General features: G+C 44.7%; 2 protein-coding genes across 2 annotated transcripts; both read right to left on the bottom strand.

Moving 5' to 3' along the window:
* Positions 1-925: 925 nt before the first annotated feature.
* Positions 926-7484, bottom strand: LOC148883284 (guanine nucleotide-binding protein G(I)/G(S)/G(T) subunit beta-3-like). Its single transcript, XM_089023517.1, has 9 exons — positions 7144-7484; positions 5348-5439; positions 5125-5270; positions 4965-5028; positions 3896-4052; positions 3285-3351; positions 3003-3204; positions 2488-2704; positions 926-1662 (listed from the first exon to the last, which is right to left on the bottom strand). The coding sequence occupies exons 2-9, from the start codon at positions 5414-5416 to the stop codon at positions 1556-1558; spliced, it is 1029 nt and encodes a 342-aa protein (XP_088879643.1). The 5' UTR covers positions 5417-5439; positions 7144-7484; the 3' UTR covers positions 926-1555.
* Positions 7485-9308: 1824 nt separating this feature from the next.
* Positions 9309-12759, bottom strand: ndufb9 (NADH:ubiquinone oxidoreductase subunit B9). Its single transcript, XM_088986838.1, has 4 exons — positions 12580-12759; positions 11467-11659; positions 10886-10999; positions 9309-9711 (listed from the first exon to the last, which is right to left on the bottom strand). Exons 1-4 carry the CDS (start codon positions 12666-12668, stop codon positions 9580-9582), a joined length of 528 nt encoding a protein of 175 aa, XP_088842964.1. The 5' UTR covers positions 12669-12759; the 3' UTR covers positions 9309-9579.
* Between the last annotated feature and the right edge of the window lie 398 nt (positions 12760-13157).

The raw sequence follows: 13157 nt of genomic DNA, 5'->3' as shown, positions 1-13157 counted from the left end.
TAACCTGCATGTGCTAAGTGCTGCCATCTGCAGGTTCAATTAGGAACAGCAAATGAGTCAATGACTACAGAGGCTCCCCAGCTTACGAACATTCAACTTACGAACAATGGTACTTTGACACCTTTGTGTTATGAGGTCGACGTGATCATTATTGCGGCACGAAAGGGGTTAAGTATGCCGAGGATGCGTTAGTAAGTAAGTATATGCGAGTACGCAGCAGGAGGCCGAGCGGCCCACATGTGACCCGGCAGCCTTTCTCGGCGTCACCATGGAAACACACGTGAAGTGACCGCCGCCAGAAGGGGCGGGCGTCTCCACGCAAAAGCTGCCAATGGATAACTCACAGAGCCTTCGTTTTTTCGGGTACGGTATTTGTCTCTGACTTGGCGTGTGCAATTTTGAGGAAATGTGCTCAACGCTGCATGTAAGTTGGAGGCCATGTTGGTACAGTAAAGTCCCGGTTATATCGATATTTTTTCAGACTCCCTTGAATATCGATATAACGAGACTTTACTGTATTTGGCTGCAGGTGGAGATTGTTGCTCAACCTTCCTTCTGCGTTGTCACTTTGACGAAGGCTCAACTCTCGGTGATGTGGGCGGCCACATCATTTGTCATCACAAAGACGCTACAGCAAGTCCCGAAGAACAAATGACTTTGTGTTGTCATATTATTTGTTATTTTTTCCCAAGATGGCGGCGCGTGAACACGCGGCAGCTCTCCGCTCTCTCCCGGCAAATTGGCGCTTTCATGTTTGTTAAAGTCCGAAAACTAAGTGCCTCGCACGCCGGCTCCGAGAGCGTCTGTGCCGCGTGTCATGCACATTAGCATATTTGACAATCAAGCTGACTTTGAAGCCATGTTTTTGGACAGCGGCGCGTGCACGACGCAGCGGGCCTTTTGTCAACACACGCACACGTAGGCTGCCGTTCATGCAGAATTCTACATTTATTAGAAAGTTTGTTTTGACAGAGGACCTGCGCTCGGGTCAAAGTAGGAGAAAATGCCGTTAGAGGTGCTTCATATATGTATCAAGCAACATCTGCGCATCCGAGTGAGGGGGAGGAAGCGGTGGGCCTCCAGGATGGCGTCTCCACGTGCACTCGGTGAAGGGAAAAAACAAAAAACAGGGAATGATGACAATTAATAAGAAATAAAAGCATCTAGGAAGTACGATATACATACAAGTGCAGGTCGAGTTAACGTGACCTGCTCTCAATAAAACCACATCTGCATTCCTACACTTTGTTCATGAGCAATCTTCTTTTTTTTTAACGGTAATATTATTTTCATCTTTCTCATTTGGGGTGTACAGTTTAGTGCGCGCTACATTTCTAATTGCTGGCGGAGGCTTGGCGGCCATTTTGCGACCTTCCTGATCATCTTGCTTTGATTTTGCATAGTTGGATGAGGACCACAGAAGAAATAAAGAGAAGGATGCATGTGATGTCACTTTCGGATAAATAACGTGAAGACTTCCGTGTGTGTGTGTGTGTGTGTGTGTGTGTGTGTGTGTGTGTGTTTTGGGGTTGTTTTTTTCCTTTCTTCTTGGCTCTCAGTTCCAGAGTTTGAGGAAGCTGTCCCACGATCCCGTGCAGACGCCCATGCCATCCTCGGGAACACCGGTGCAGCTCACACGGTTGTCGTGTCCGGACAAGACGCCTGCGTGGAAAGACAAGAGAAAAAAAAAAAAAAACATAAAAGCCAATCGCACACCCAAAGAGTTGGATTTTTTTTTTAAAGGTCAACCGACATCACTTTTTTGTTTCCTAACTGACATCAGAAAACAGTTTTATAGCATCTAAAATACCCAAAACACGCAGACTGATATTTTTAGTCAAATGCAAGACACCAATAAAAATGACTTCAAGTGTCAAAAATCTGCCCAAAAAAAAAAAAAAAAAAAGGAACCCGGAAGTGGCCAGTTTCAGAAGGTCCCGCCCCCTTGTTGGTGATGTCACCCCAAGACGTCTTGCCTGGCTGGAGAATCAAAACAATGGCTTCAGATTGGGAGAAGATGCCTTCTTGTTATGAATATGATTCAAATAGTTCAAGTAGATTAATTCCTTACATGGAGCTTTGTCGCCCTCTTTTGCCTCTTTTTGGTGCAACACGAAGTTTTCAGACTAAACAAGTACAGCAAAATGCATTGACGTGATGGAAGGACTGCTACAATGTGTCCTTTTTTCGGTCAGGGACGTTCCTTCAGTGACGTAGGGTGAGGACTCGTCACCAACTCAAAAACGAGACTTCCGAAATATTCAGCGCGAGTCTTAAAAGGTAAAACCTAGCTATATGCGGTGGAATCTTTGCCTTGTACGTTCAGTGGAAGTCATTTGACAAATTCTGGACACAACTTGTCCGGAGACGTCGGTTGTCCGTTAAGCCACTATTAGGGAAATAACAACAAAAGCAGAAACGACGGGCCAGCAAACTGTCAAATGAATAGTTGTGGTGACCAGCGAATTTTGGGCCCTTTGAACTGACCGACTTTCTCGCCCTTGAGAGAATCCCAAATGTGGCAATTGAAGTCATCGTAGCCGGCGAAGATGAGGCGGCCCGAGTTGGAGAGCGCCAGAGACGTGACGCCGGCATTCAGGCTGCTGTCCTGGTAGCCGATCACTTCCTGGTCCGAGCGCAGGTCGTACATCTTGCAGGTGCAGTCGTCCGAGCCCGTGATGATGGCGTTGCCGCTCTGGAAAAACTACATACGGGGACGCATAGGGGATGGCAAATGATTGGTCGCGGAGGACTGGGACATTCCGTTTCCATGCATTGCTGCTACACATGTGTCAAAGGTTTAAGATTGTCATGATGATGCTCATGTCCTTTTTTTGGTAATTCTCCATGATGTTAGCATGAAGCTGGAGGATGTAGCCAGATTGATTTCATAAAAATCATAGCAAAGCAACACAACAAGTTTTTTTTTTTTTTTTAATGCATGGAATTATACTTGAATAGCATGGAAGGTATTCAAGTCATTTTTGTGCGCGCATTCTTACAGCAATGGCGTTAATGTCGCTGGTGTGTCCGCTGAAAGTCTGCTTGCAGGCGCCTTCCCGGACGTCCCAAAGCTTGGCCAGCGAGTCGCAGGCCCCCGAGATGAACAGATTCATGTCCGGGGACAGCGCCAGAGACATGCAGTCGCCAATGTGGTTGGTGAACACCACCTTCTGCTTGCCCGTCTCCAGGTCCCACAGGCAGCTAGCAAGCGAACGGGCGCAAGACGGTCAGTTACGAGGCGGGCGACGGAGGACGGAGCGCCGACTCGCGCGCCAGCTGACCAGGTGGTGTCGCCGGAGGCCGTCAGGATCTCCGTGTCACTCAGGAAGCGGCAGCAGGACAGGTAGCCTTGGTGATCAAAAGCCATCGGTTACTTGGTCGGGGAGAACGTTCCGATCTTTATGCGCATCGCAAACGACAAACAATCACGGTCGGCAGAGTGAAGCCAAAGGAATCAAATAAGTCGATCATTCACGCAGTTAAAGGACAACCGACGCGTCCATAATTTGGAAAATGGCTTCAAATGTAAAAAAGGCAAATACATAGATAGATAAATAAATAAATAAAATAAGAATTAAATATAAATAAATAAATACATTAAAACTAATAAATACAAAAAAACAAAAAAACTAGATGATTAAATAAACAAATACATTCCAACTAATAAACACATACACAAAATAATAGGAAATAAAAAACAAACAAAAAACTAGATGATTAAATATACATAAATACATTAATAAAAATTACATACATAAATGAACGAATGAATGAATATATAATAAAATAAATAAACACACAGATAAATAAAATAAATAAATAAAAGTATGTATGTATGTATGTCCATTGCGTGTAGTTGACGGTGCAAAGTGTGTAAAAGTGAGTGTGTCACCTGTGTGCGCGTCCAGTTCCCGGAGGGTCTTGGGACTGGCCGACTTGATGTTGTAGACCGTGCAGAGGTTGTCCAGACCCCCGCTGGCCACCAGATTTCCGGAGGGCGCGAAGGCCACGCTCATCACCCAAGCCGACTTGAGCGGGACAGCCACCAGCTGGAAGAGCAAAGACAAGATCAAACTTCCGTCCCAAAGGCGACGCCAACGCTCCACAAACAACAAATAAAAGTCTCTTTTTCAAGACATAAGAGTGTGTAAATGTCAGGTTATGGCATTATGACGACCAGCGGGCTTTTTGGAACAAGAAATGAGTTCCATTGGCTGTGAAATGTTGCCGTCCAATCCGGATTCCAAAGATTCTTGAATGCATCTCAAGACAGGAAGCAAAACTTGCTAGGAGGCAACATGCTATGCTAGTGGCTAGCTGGTCACAGCTCAGAGGTTAGCATGCGCAGTCGGCGGCTTTTCTTTTTGGGCCATCCATAAATGGAGAACATCTTGGAGAAGTAAATGGCTTCATGGGACATTTCGCAGGAAATCCACAACTCAGACTGCTCAGCAACTTTAGTCATTTACATATTTATTAACTAATTAATGTGTTTGTTTATTCATCTGCTCATCTATGTATCTCTCTCTATTTATTATTATGTTTATTCATCTGTTCCTCGATTAATCGTTTATTAATCTGCAGTATCGACCTCCCTATCTGCAGTACCTATCTATGTGCCTCCCTATCTACCATATTAGCACAATAGAGGGCCGATACGACCAGTCAGACTTTAGTTCGCTGACGAAGCCTCTTGGATAGGAGGCGAAACGTCCGAAACCTTCACTTTTGTACAGATGACGGCTGAAGAAACCTTCTCATCGATGGACCACTCCTGTACGACTGAGAGCTTACACAGACGTAGCACAATAGAGGTAATTTGTTAGCATTTTGACGATTGCTCCACTGAATGGGTTGTAAACAGGAAGTAAATTCCTCGTGTCTTTCTTGCAATCGTGGCCCAAAAATCGGATTGGGTTTTTTCTGGACAAACTTGTGACGGCTCCGTGTTTGCGCCTCACCTTGTTCCCGGTGAAGGTGTCCCACACCAGAAGTTTGCCGTCCTGCGACGCGCTAACCATTTGCCTGTTGGACACAGAAAAGTGCAAAAACGCTTCCATCGATGGCACTTATTGCGGAAATCAAATTGGGTTTTCGTCCAGGCACGTCGGGGTCACTCACCTGGAGTCAGCTGACCAATGCATGGCGTAGATTTTGGCCAGGTGACCTTTGAGCGTCTTCCTCTGCTTGAGCTGAACGCGCCCCACCGAGGCCACGCTGCCAGCCGATGACGTCATGGTGGTGTCGTTGACAGCTTTGCGGGCCGCCTGGTACGCAAAGACTTTTGTCAATTTGCCGCACTTTACATTTTTGGCCGTTGGGGCTAGTTCGGGTGCTAACTCACCTCAATCTTGGCCCGGAGCCCATCGCACTCCTTTTTCAACGCATCCATCTCAGCTTTCTCGGCTGCCATGGCGACAGGAAACTCGAATGAAACTGCAAACAGAGAGCCAGGTTTATAAAGTCAACGTCAAATTAGGGATTGGATTGATTGTAAAAGACGCGAGTAGGTTTCAGGTCTCTAAAGTCCCAAGTCATGATGTCTAGCCCAAGTCAATTCCTACGAAAAATGAAGTCAGTCCAAGTCTGAAATGACTTCTGGGCCATTTTGTCTTCTTGGGCAAAGTCAGGCCTTAATGCAATCTTACCTGCAAGTCTTCATCTTGAGAAAAGACCAATCGGATCAATTGATGATCACATCCCAAATGGAGTCTTAAGTGGGTGGGGAACGAGTCAAGTCACACGTTATCCAAAGAGCATTGAAATCCCATTGACTTTTGTCCCTACGGCCAAAGTGATATGCAGATTTGAACCAGTCAAAACGCTAACCGTCATTTGGGCCAAGTCCAGTACAAGATGGCCCAAAGATCACATGAGCCGTGGCCTAGATACTCTGACCCAGAACACCTTTTGAATGTGAAAGATTAGACATGGACGCGATGGGACGTAATCCCGCCTAATGCTGTTAACGCTGACGACAAAGAAAGCGCTTGAGAAGGATGCTGACCAGGAAGCTTGAGAAAATGATGACAGCCATGACGGTCTGCGTCTGATCTCAAAAAGCATCTGGTAAGAACATTTCAAGAAGAACAGAAATATTTTGAGGGCCAGACTTCCCGAGAAGCGCAAAACTAAGCCTTTTTTTCCCCAAAAAGTTGATCCGCTTTTAATCTCATTCTACATGTGAAGTGAGTTTATTAGCATGTTGCTAATGCTAATCAGCATTATATCATGGAGCGTGAATTCCAGGGGCGCTTTTGGGGTAAAAGGTGTCCAAAACTAGCTGTTGTCTGGAAGACAGGAGCCGGGAAGTGGCCGAAAGGGATCAAGGTGCCCGGGCCAAATCCCTCGGGTCTTTTACGGGACACTTGAAAGCTCAAATCTCCCGTCATCCGATTACCGGCTGCTCTCTACTCCTAGGCGGGATCAGGAACTGACGAAATGTCGTCTAGGAGAGATGACGAAAAGCCTAAAAAATTCTTCTGTCCGACAATGAAAGACAAAGAAGAAATCCACTGAGGAGTTTCTGGACATCTTTGCACAAAACGGATGGCAGGATCGAAAAGAGGCACGTCAATGTCATTTTTTGGACTGTACGCCTTCACTCGGTAGATGAAAGTGAAAGCACCCAAATGTTGAATCGTGTGATTGGATATCGATGAAAAGGTTTCTTCAGCCGTCATCTGTACTTCTTTGACGTTTCTCTTCTTATCCAAGATGCTTCTACAGCGAACTAAAGTCTTACTGGTAGTATCAGCACTATATATATATATATATTCCGATAGGGCCGATACTACCAGTAAGACTTTAGTTCGCTGAAGAAGCATCTTGGATAAGAAGCCAAATGTCCGCCACCTTCGAAGAAGTCCAGATGACGGCCGAAGAAACCTTTTCATCGATGGACCACTCCTGTATGACTGAAAGCTTACACAGACGTGTTATTGGATAATTACCTGAAGGCAACAAATGAATCGATTATAGCCCGGGCATTGAGTTTGACGCCAATGTTTTTTGTTCAAATTTGCCCTGCGGCTAAGACGCCGGCTGATAAATTCAAAGAATTCCCGCAAGCAAGCAGTAAACTTTGCGCAACTTCTCATTGGCCCAAAGTGGGAAATCTCCAAACGGGCGGTTGCTCACCTGTCTTTCACACGTCCGTCCGTTCCTTTCGTAGGCGCGACACAATCCCAAGATTCTACTGCTGCTTCTTCTGCTGCTGCGCTCCCCTAGCTGACTGGTCGCCGGCGAGAAAGTCCTTCCTTCCGCTCTCTTGAGCGCCGATGAGGATTGCGGCGGATGAAGGAGATCAGAGATGAAGGGATAAAGCTCAAAGATGGAAATAGAGAGAAGGGAGCTCGCCAGAGCAAGTGAGCCAGCGAGCGAGCGTGGTAGGGCGAGGAGGCTAAACCGATTGGGGAGAAAATCAGGTTATCGGGTCGTCCAATGAGGAAGGGGACAAACTGGTGAGGATGGGTCGCCGGGAAAGTGCAAGGCGAGCCACGGCAGGGGGAAAAAAATTCAAGGAGGGGACCAGAACACACAACAAAAAATGACAGCTCAAGCCGATCCCATCCGACATTGGCTGAAAGGCAGTGAACGCCCATGACGGGTCGCCAGCCAATGACAATAATAAACTAGTGACCAGTCACTGTAAGGAAGCAAACAAACTGACTGGTCAACCGCCAATGTCACGGCACATGGAGACAGTTGCCAGTCGATCTCAAGGTGGCTACAGTCAGACAATGACTGGTCGCCACATGCATGTTTTCCATCATAATGATAAACAAGGATTGATATTGCCATCATTGAAGGATTTGGTTTGAAGTAATTTTGGGATTCAGCGCAATGTATGCATCGTGTCATGGTCATTGGTCGGTGACCAATCAAGAGCATCCCCTTCCACCCGATGCGGTGAGACAAAACGGGATGAGAAAAGATTTACCAGCGGTTTTCCACACGCTTCTAAATCGCTCCCCTAAGTGAATGTGTGGGTTTTTTTATTTGCGCTAACGAGCTGAGCCCGCTTAATCACCATCTAATGGGATATCCGGGGACGGCCAATCTCATTAGGGGCTTACATTGGTTGGTTGGGGGGGTTAAACATGCGGCAAGTGGATCAGCACTTGCGGGGGTCCCGAGAGAGGCTTCTGGGAGCGTAACCAAGACAGAAAGCCCTTCATTTTGACGTCTTTTGGAGGAACTTGCTAACTCGCTAACTAGCTAGCTAGGCCTTACAAGTTACTTCACTGATTGATTTGGAGTGTAGCCGTATCATGATTGACAGTTGGGGAGGATGAAGGAATGCCAACGCTTGTTACTATGTGGCAATCGCTGCTTTTGGAATCCTTCACTCCTCCTGTTGACTGGCAAAAAAAAAAAAAAAAAAATCAATAAAATTATATCCTAACATAACTATATTTGCAGAATTGTACATTGACATGCTTTTTGACAGTGTTCTTGACTTTAATCTGTAATTGAAGAGCCCCCATTGAGAAGAAAGGAGCGTTAGCGCAGAGCGAAGATACGTTTGTGGAACTGTTGCGGCCTGGAATTGAAGCGGATTTACGTGGGACAGGAGATGTGAGACAACTCTTTTCGTCAATAATAATAAAAAAATTTCATTTATAAGCACCTTTCAAAAGTCTCAAGGTCACTTTACAGTCACAGGATAAGTTTTTCTGTGAGTGAGCAGCGACAGCCACACACGCCAGCGTTCACTCAACCCGGAAGTTAATAGATAGGAAGCTAGCTAGCCAGCTAGTAAATAGCTCATAGATAGTCAGCTAGAAAGCTAACCACCTAGATAGCTAATAGCTAGCTAGCTAGTTAGTAAGTTAATACACTGAATGTCACTATTAAATACACAGATAGAAAGCTAGCCAGCTAGTAGATAGCTAATAAATAGCAACATTTAGCTAGCTAGCTGGCATGTGTGGCTGCCACTGCTCACCCGCAGATAGAATATCTCGTGACTGTAAAGTGTCATTGAGAGTTTTGAAAGGCGCTTATAAATGAAATGTATTTTTTACGATTATATAGCTAATAGATAGCTATCTAGATAGCTAGTTAGCTCTAATACACCGAATGTCACTCATTAAATAAATGATAATAATAATACATTTGATTTATAAGTGCCTTTCAAAACTTTCAAGGACATTTTTGGTTGTTTGGACGGGTTTAGTGAAGGCTGATAAATTGTATTTCCTTCAAAGTTGCAAACACACGACAGAATATTTAGTGCCAGTAGATGGCACTAAAATTCTTCACACCGTACTTTGAAGCAGATTCTTAAAGGCTTTTGAATGTAAGGTTTTAGTTAGTATTTTTACTTTATTTTATCATTTAAAAGAAATGTACATTTTTGACGTTGAGACTGCATACAAAAACAAACATATTTTGACCTGCGCCCATGCTAGACACATTATCAGTGTGACAAACAAGAGCGACAATATTTCTTACTGACATGTTTTTTTTTTTTTATTGAGGCGTATGAAGACAGATAGTCACCCACGAGCGGGCGCAAAGGAAGTCTTCTCCGCAGTCCGAAATGTCACGCCGGTGGCGCAGGTGTGGCGTTTATGTGGGGCGTTCCCTGGGACGGGTGACGTACTGCCACCACAGAGGCGGCAGGTCGCCCTCCTTCCGGGCCGGAGGGAGCGCTTCCGACTTGGGCCCGTCAGCCGGAGTCTCGGCCTGCAGCTGAGCCACCTGGAAAGTCACGCAGGGCTCAGGACGACGTTTGGTTCTTTTTTCTGGGCTTTTCCGCTTTGGGTTTGCTTTGGGCAACAAATTGCCGCCAAACAAATGACAACAGATCGACTGGGCAGAAACAAGCCGCGCGCGGTTGCCGGGTTCTATTCATCGGGGTCAACAAAGGAAGGAGAGATGATACTCCGCATACGATATGTTGAAGAACAGCCTGATACGGACACATAAGCGGAGGTTCAACATTGACCTTCATTATTTCATTTTACGAAGCATGTGATCCTCACTCTGGTTGCAGACACCCTGAACTGGTTGTCAGCCAAACAGAAGTACAGTGATACTTCCGCTTACGAGCTTAATTGCTTCCCAGAAAGTGTGTGTAAGGCGAAATGTCAGTCTGCCAAACATTTATTTCCCATAAGAAAGCATTAAAATGAGAATAATCCGTTCCGCGATACCCATAAAACATAATTTTCTACTTTTCTAAGCCTTAAAACTACACAAATGTGCTATTGGGTTGTAATTAAAGAAATAAACTGTATCGTATAATAAAGAGGTTTTATTGACCTTTGTGATGGCCGTTGATGTAGTTGCCTCTTATTCGAGTGAAGTTGCCATTCTTTCTGGGCAATAATACCCTCACTCACACTGTCCCCTGCTAGCTGCTTTTCGTTCGACCAAATCAACAGAAGTTTTTCAACCTCTTCTATTGCCTGAGACAACACAGAAACACCCTTAGCCACACATAGCAATGGTCGACTTAGCATACTGGGACGCTAAGTCACACAAACACACACCTCGTTGGTGTTTTTCGCTGATCTTCTTCTGCTCAACCGGAATGTTCTTTTGTGTGCTCTTCAGGCTAAACACTAGCCTGTGGTGGGGTCTTTTTCAGTCCCATAACAGCAAAAGTACTCTACTCAATAACAAACCACGTCTGCACTCAAAGGGGGTGTGGAAAACTAGTCCACCAGCCACCGCGGCGCTGTTCGACCGAGTGGTTTGGTTCGTCCGCTGAAAACTAGTTTGTATGCCAAGATTATATTCTGGCGAATTTATAATGGGAACCCCTGAATCACAGCTAGTGAGTGATTTGCAATCGGTTGCCTTTTCCGGAAAGATAGATATTTGTGGCTACTAAGCGTACTGTGACACAAAAAGGGAAAAAGGGGCGCACCTCTTTATCCCAGCTGGCCGCTCTCAACTTCTTCCATTGCTCCCTTTTGGCAAAGTAGTCGGGGTAGGCGGCTTTCTCCAAAGGGTGCCACTGATCCAGGACCCACTCCGGGACCTGCCACCACATTTTAACACCACATTTGGCACTTTGCTGTCCACAAACACATCAAACCATTTCCAAATGCTGATCAAATCGACTTGACACTATATTGGCAATATGGCTGTTGTTCCCACACCATCCAGCAGAGGGCAGTGATAAACATTGTTCACTAAATAAATTAAAAATAAAATCATTAACAAATAAATTAAATTAAATACTATAATGGGGGGCTCTGAACATGTCTGAGCAAAAGGAAATAATTTAGGGATTTGTGAAGGAGAACAAAAACCACAAGGTACATCGTTAATTTATAACATACGGTATATTACATGGAGGGAATAAATAATAAATAAATGAAACAAGTTTGAAAATGCCCCAACTTTTTATTCCAATACTTTTCCTCATTCAAAATGTCATTTGTGTGGGGGGAATGGAGAGAACAAGCATGTGAAGTTAAAGTATTTAAAAAAGGGTGAGCTAACCTTGTAGCAGTCGTAGCGCTCGTAGGAGGTCCCGCCGGGCGAGTCGGGAAAAATGTAGGGCTGCGGATGTTGCCTGTCCCAAAACTCCTCCTCGCCCGCCTTCAGCATTTTAGTAGCCGTCACCATGTCCTTCTCATTTTTGTTGGCATCGAAGCGGGCGCGCATCAGGCACGCATAGAAGCGATACTTATCCCTGAAAGAAAAAAAAAAAAAAAAAAAAAAAAAAAAAAAAAAAAAAAAAAAAAAAAAAAAAAAAACATTTTGCTTTTTCAGGCTTCCGACATCAGTGCTCATTATTGCTGCTAGCCGGCCTATGGCTAGCAACAATACAATAAGACTTGTTTATCTCGTTTTAATAAAATGGAATCATTTAGATCAGGGTGTCAAACATATGGCCCGCAGGCCGGAACCGGTCCCCCAAGGAGGTTTGATCAGGCCCGCAGGATAATTTAAAAGCGGAATAAATGCACAAACCACATTGAATTCATATTTTTAATGATGTGCACCTCAAGGATTTTCCACTCGGGGGCAGAGTGGTTATTTAGGTATAAAGACGTCAGATTGTCCTTGAAATACGTTTCCAGTCAATGTTCGATTTAAAAAACACATTTTAGTGGACTTGTGTGCAATGAGAAGAAAAATGTGATGCTTGAATTTAAACAAGGATTTCGAGGCATTCCAATGATAACAATAACCGATGGAATTCGAACCATCTAGACTGAGTGAATAAACATTAAACTATGATTAATAACTATTCGAAGTTGGTCGTACAATTCATGTTATCTTGAATTTCAAATGGAATGTTCTCAATTTATATACAATTGCGTTGAACCCGATTCGTGGTTGATATTTTGATACTTACATCGCTATTTAAGCGGTTTTCAATGGCCGTTCGGGTGCAAACTTACTTTAATTAATAACAAACGCATTCAAGTGAAATTGACCTCTTCGTGGGGGGAGCGTTAAGCGTCAACACTGGTTAGCTCATAGCTCAGCTGTTAGTTAGCGGTTAGCTTGGCTGCATAGTCTCAACCCCGGTTAGCCCCTAGCTCTGCTGTTAGCTTAGCCTTAAATTGAGCTGCACGTCGTCGTGAAAATGTTTGCGCGCCTCACCGAAAGATGCACCATGACTCGAGATGACGCAAAGACTTCTTGTAGAGTCGCAGCACTTTCTGCTGGTGGCTGAGGAAGGCCGAGGCCATTCTTCTGCTTAGCTTACTCGCTAGCTTGCCGGTCGTTCGCTTTGCCCTACTTTAATGTCACCTTCCAGTCGAGCGCCGCCGAACTCACACCAGGATAGGGAGACGTCACGTGTTCTTACCGTAATACGCCAAACAAAAACGCACCTTTGAGGCCCTTTTCTAATTCGGGTTGTTTTGACATTCTATCATGTTAAACTTTAGTTTTTGGTGGTGGTGTGGTGCGTGTGTGTTTTTTTAACTCACATCCAGCCACAATGACTGTTATGTAATAAAGCGTTACAATACAATTTATATAACACTAACAACAGATGAAGCTGTTTTGCAGTGGCAGATACCAAAACGCACAAGGGAGACAATAAAACATTCACAATAGATTTTTTTTTTTTTTTGGGGGGGGGGGGTCGAGTTAGAAAGTAAGTAAAAGTTGAGGGCAAACTACACATATGTACGTATGTAACATAAGCTCTCTATTTACTAACTAGCTGGCTA

The sequence above is a fragment of the Hippocampus bargibanti genome, linkage group LG20 (genome assembly GCF_051943395.1).
Source record: "Hippocampus bargibanti isolate YZ-2025 linkage group LG20, ASM5194339v1, whole genome shotgun sequence".
Taxonomy (NCBI): Eukaryota; Metazoa; Chordata; class Actinopteri; order Syngnathiformes; family Syngnathidae; genus Hippocampus; species Hippocampus bargibanti.
This window is presented reverse-complemented; position numbering and strand designations above follow the sequence as displayed.

Bases quoted from the DNA above. Each gene is read 5' to 3' on its own strand.
- LOC148883284 (XM_089023517.1), bottom strand. From the start codon at position 5,416: ATGGCAGCCGAGAAAGCTGAGATGGATGCGTTGAAAAAGGAGTGCGAT. The intron at 5,029-5,124 runs GTGAGTGACCCC...TGTGTCCAACAG, and splicing joins CATTGGTCAGCTGACTCCAG to GCAAATGGTTAGCGCGTCGC. The intron at 1,663-2,487 runs GTCAGTTCAAAG...CTTTCCACGCAG, and splicing joins TCTCAAGGGCGAGAAAGTCG to GCGTCTTGTCCGGACACGAC.
- ndufb9 (XM_088986838.1), bottom strand. From the start codon at position 12,668: ATGGCCTCGGCCTTCCTCAGCCACCAGCAGAAAGTGCTGCGACTCTAC. The intron at 11,660-12,579 runs GTGAGGCGCGCA...TTTTTCTTTCAG, and splicing joins GAGTCATGGTGCATCTTTCG to GGATAAGTATCGCTTCTATG. The intron at 9,712-10,885 runs GTGCGCCCCTTT...GTGACTTTCCAG, and splicing joins CGGCCAGCTGGGATAAAGAG to GTGGCTCAGCTGCAGGCCGA.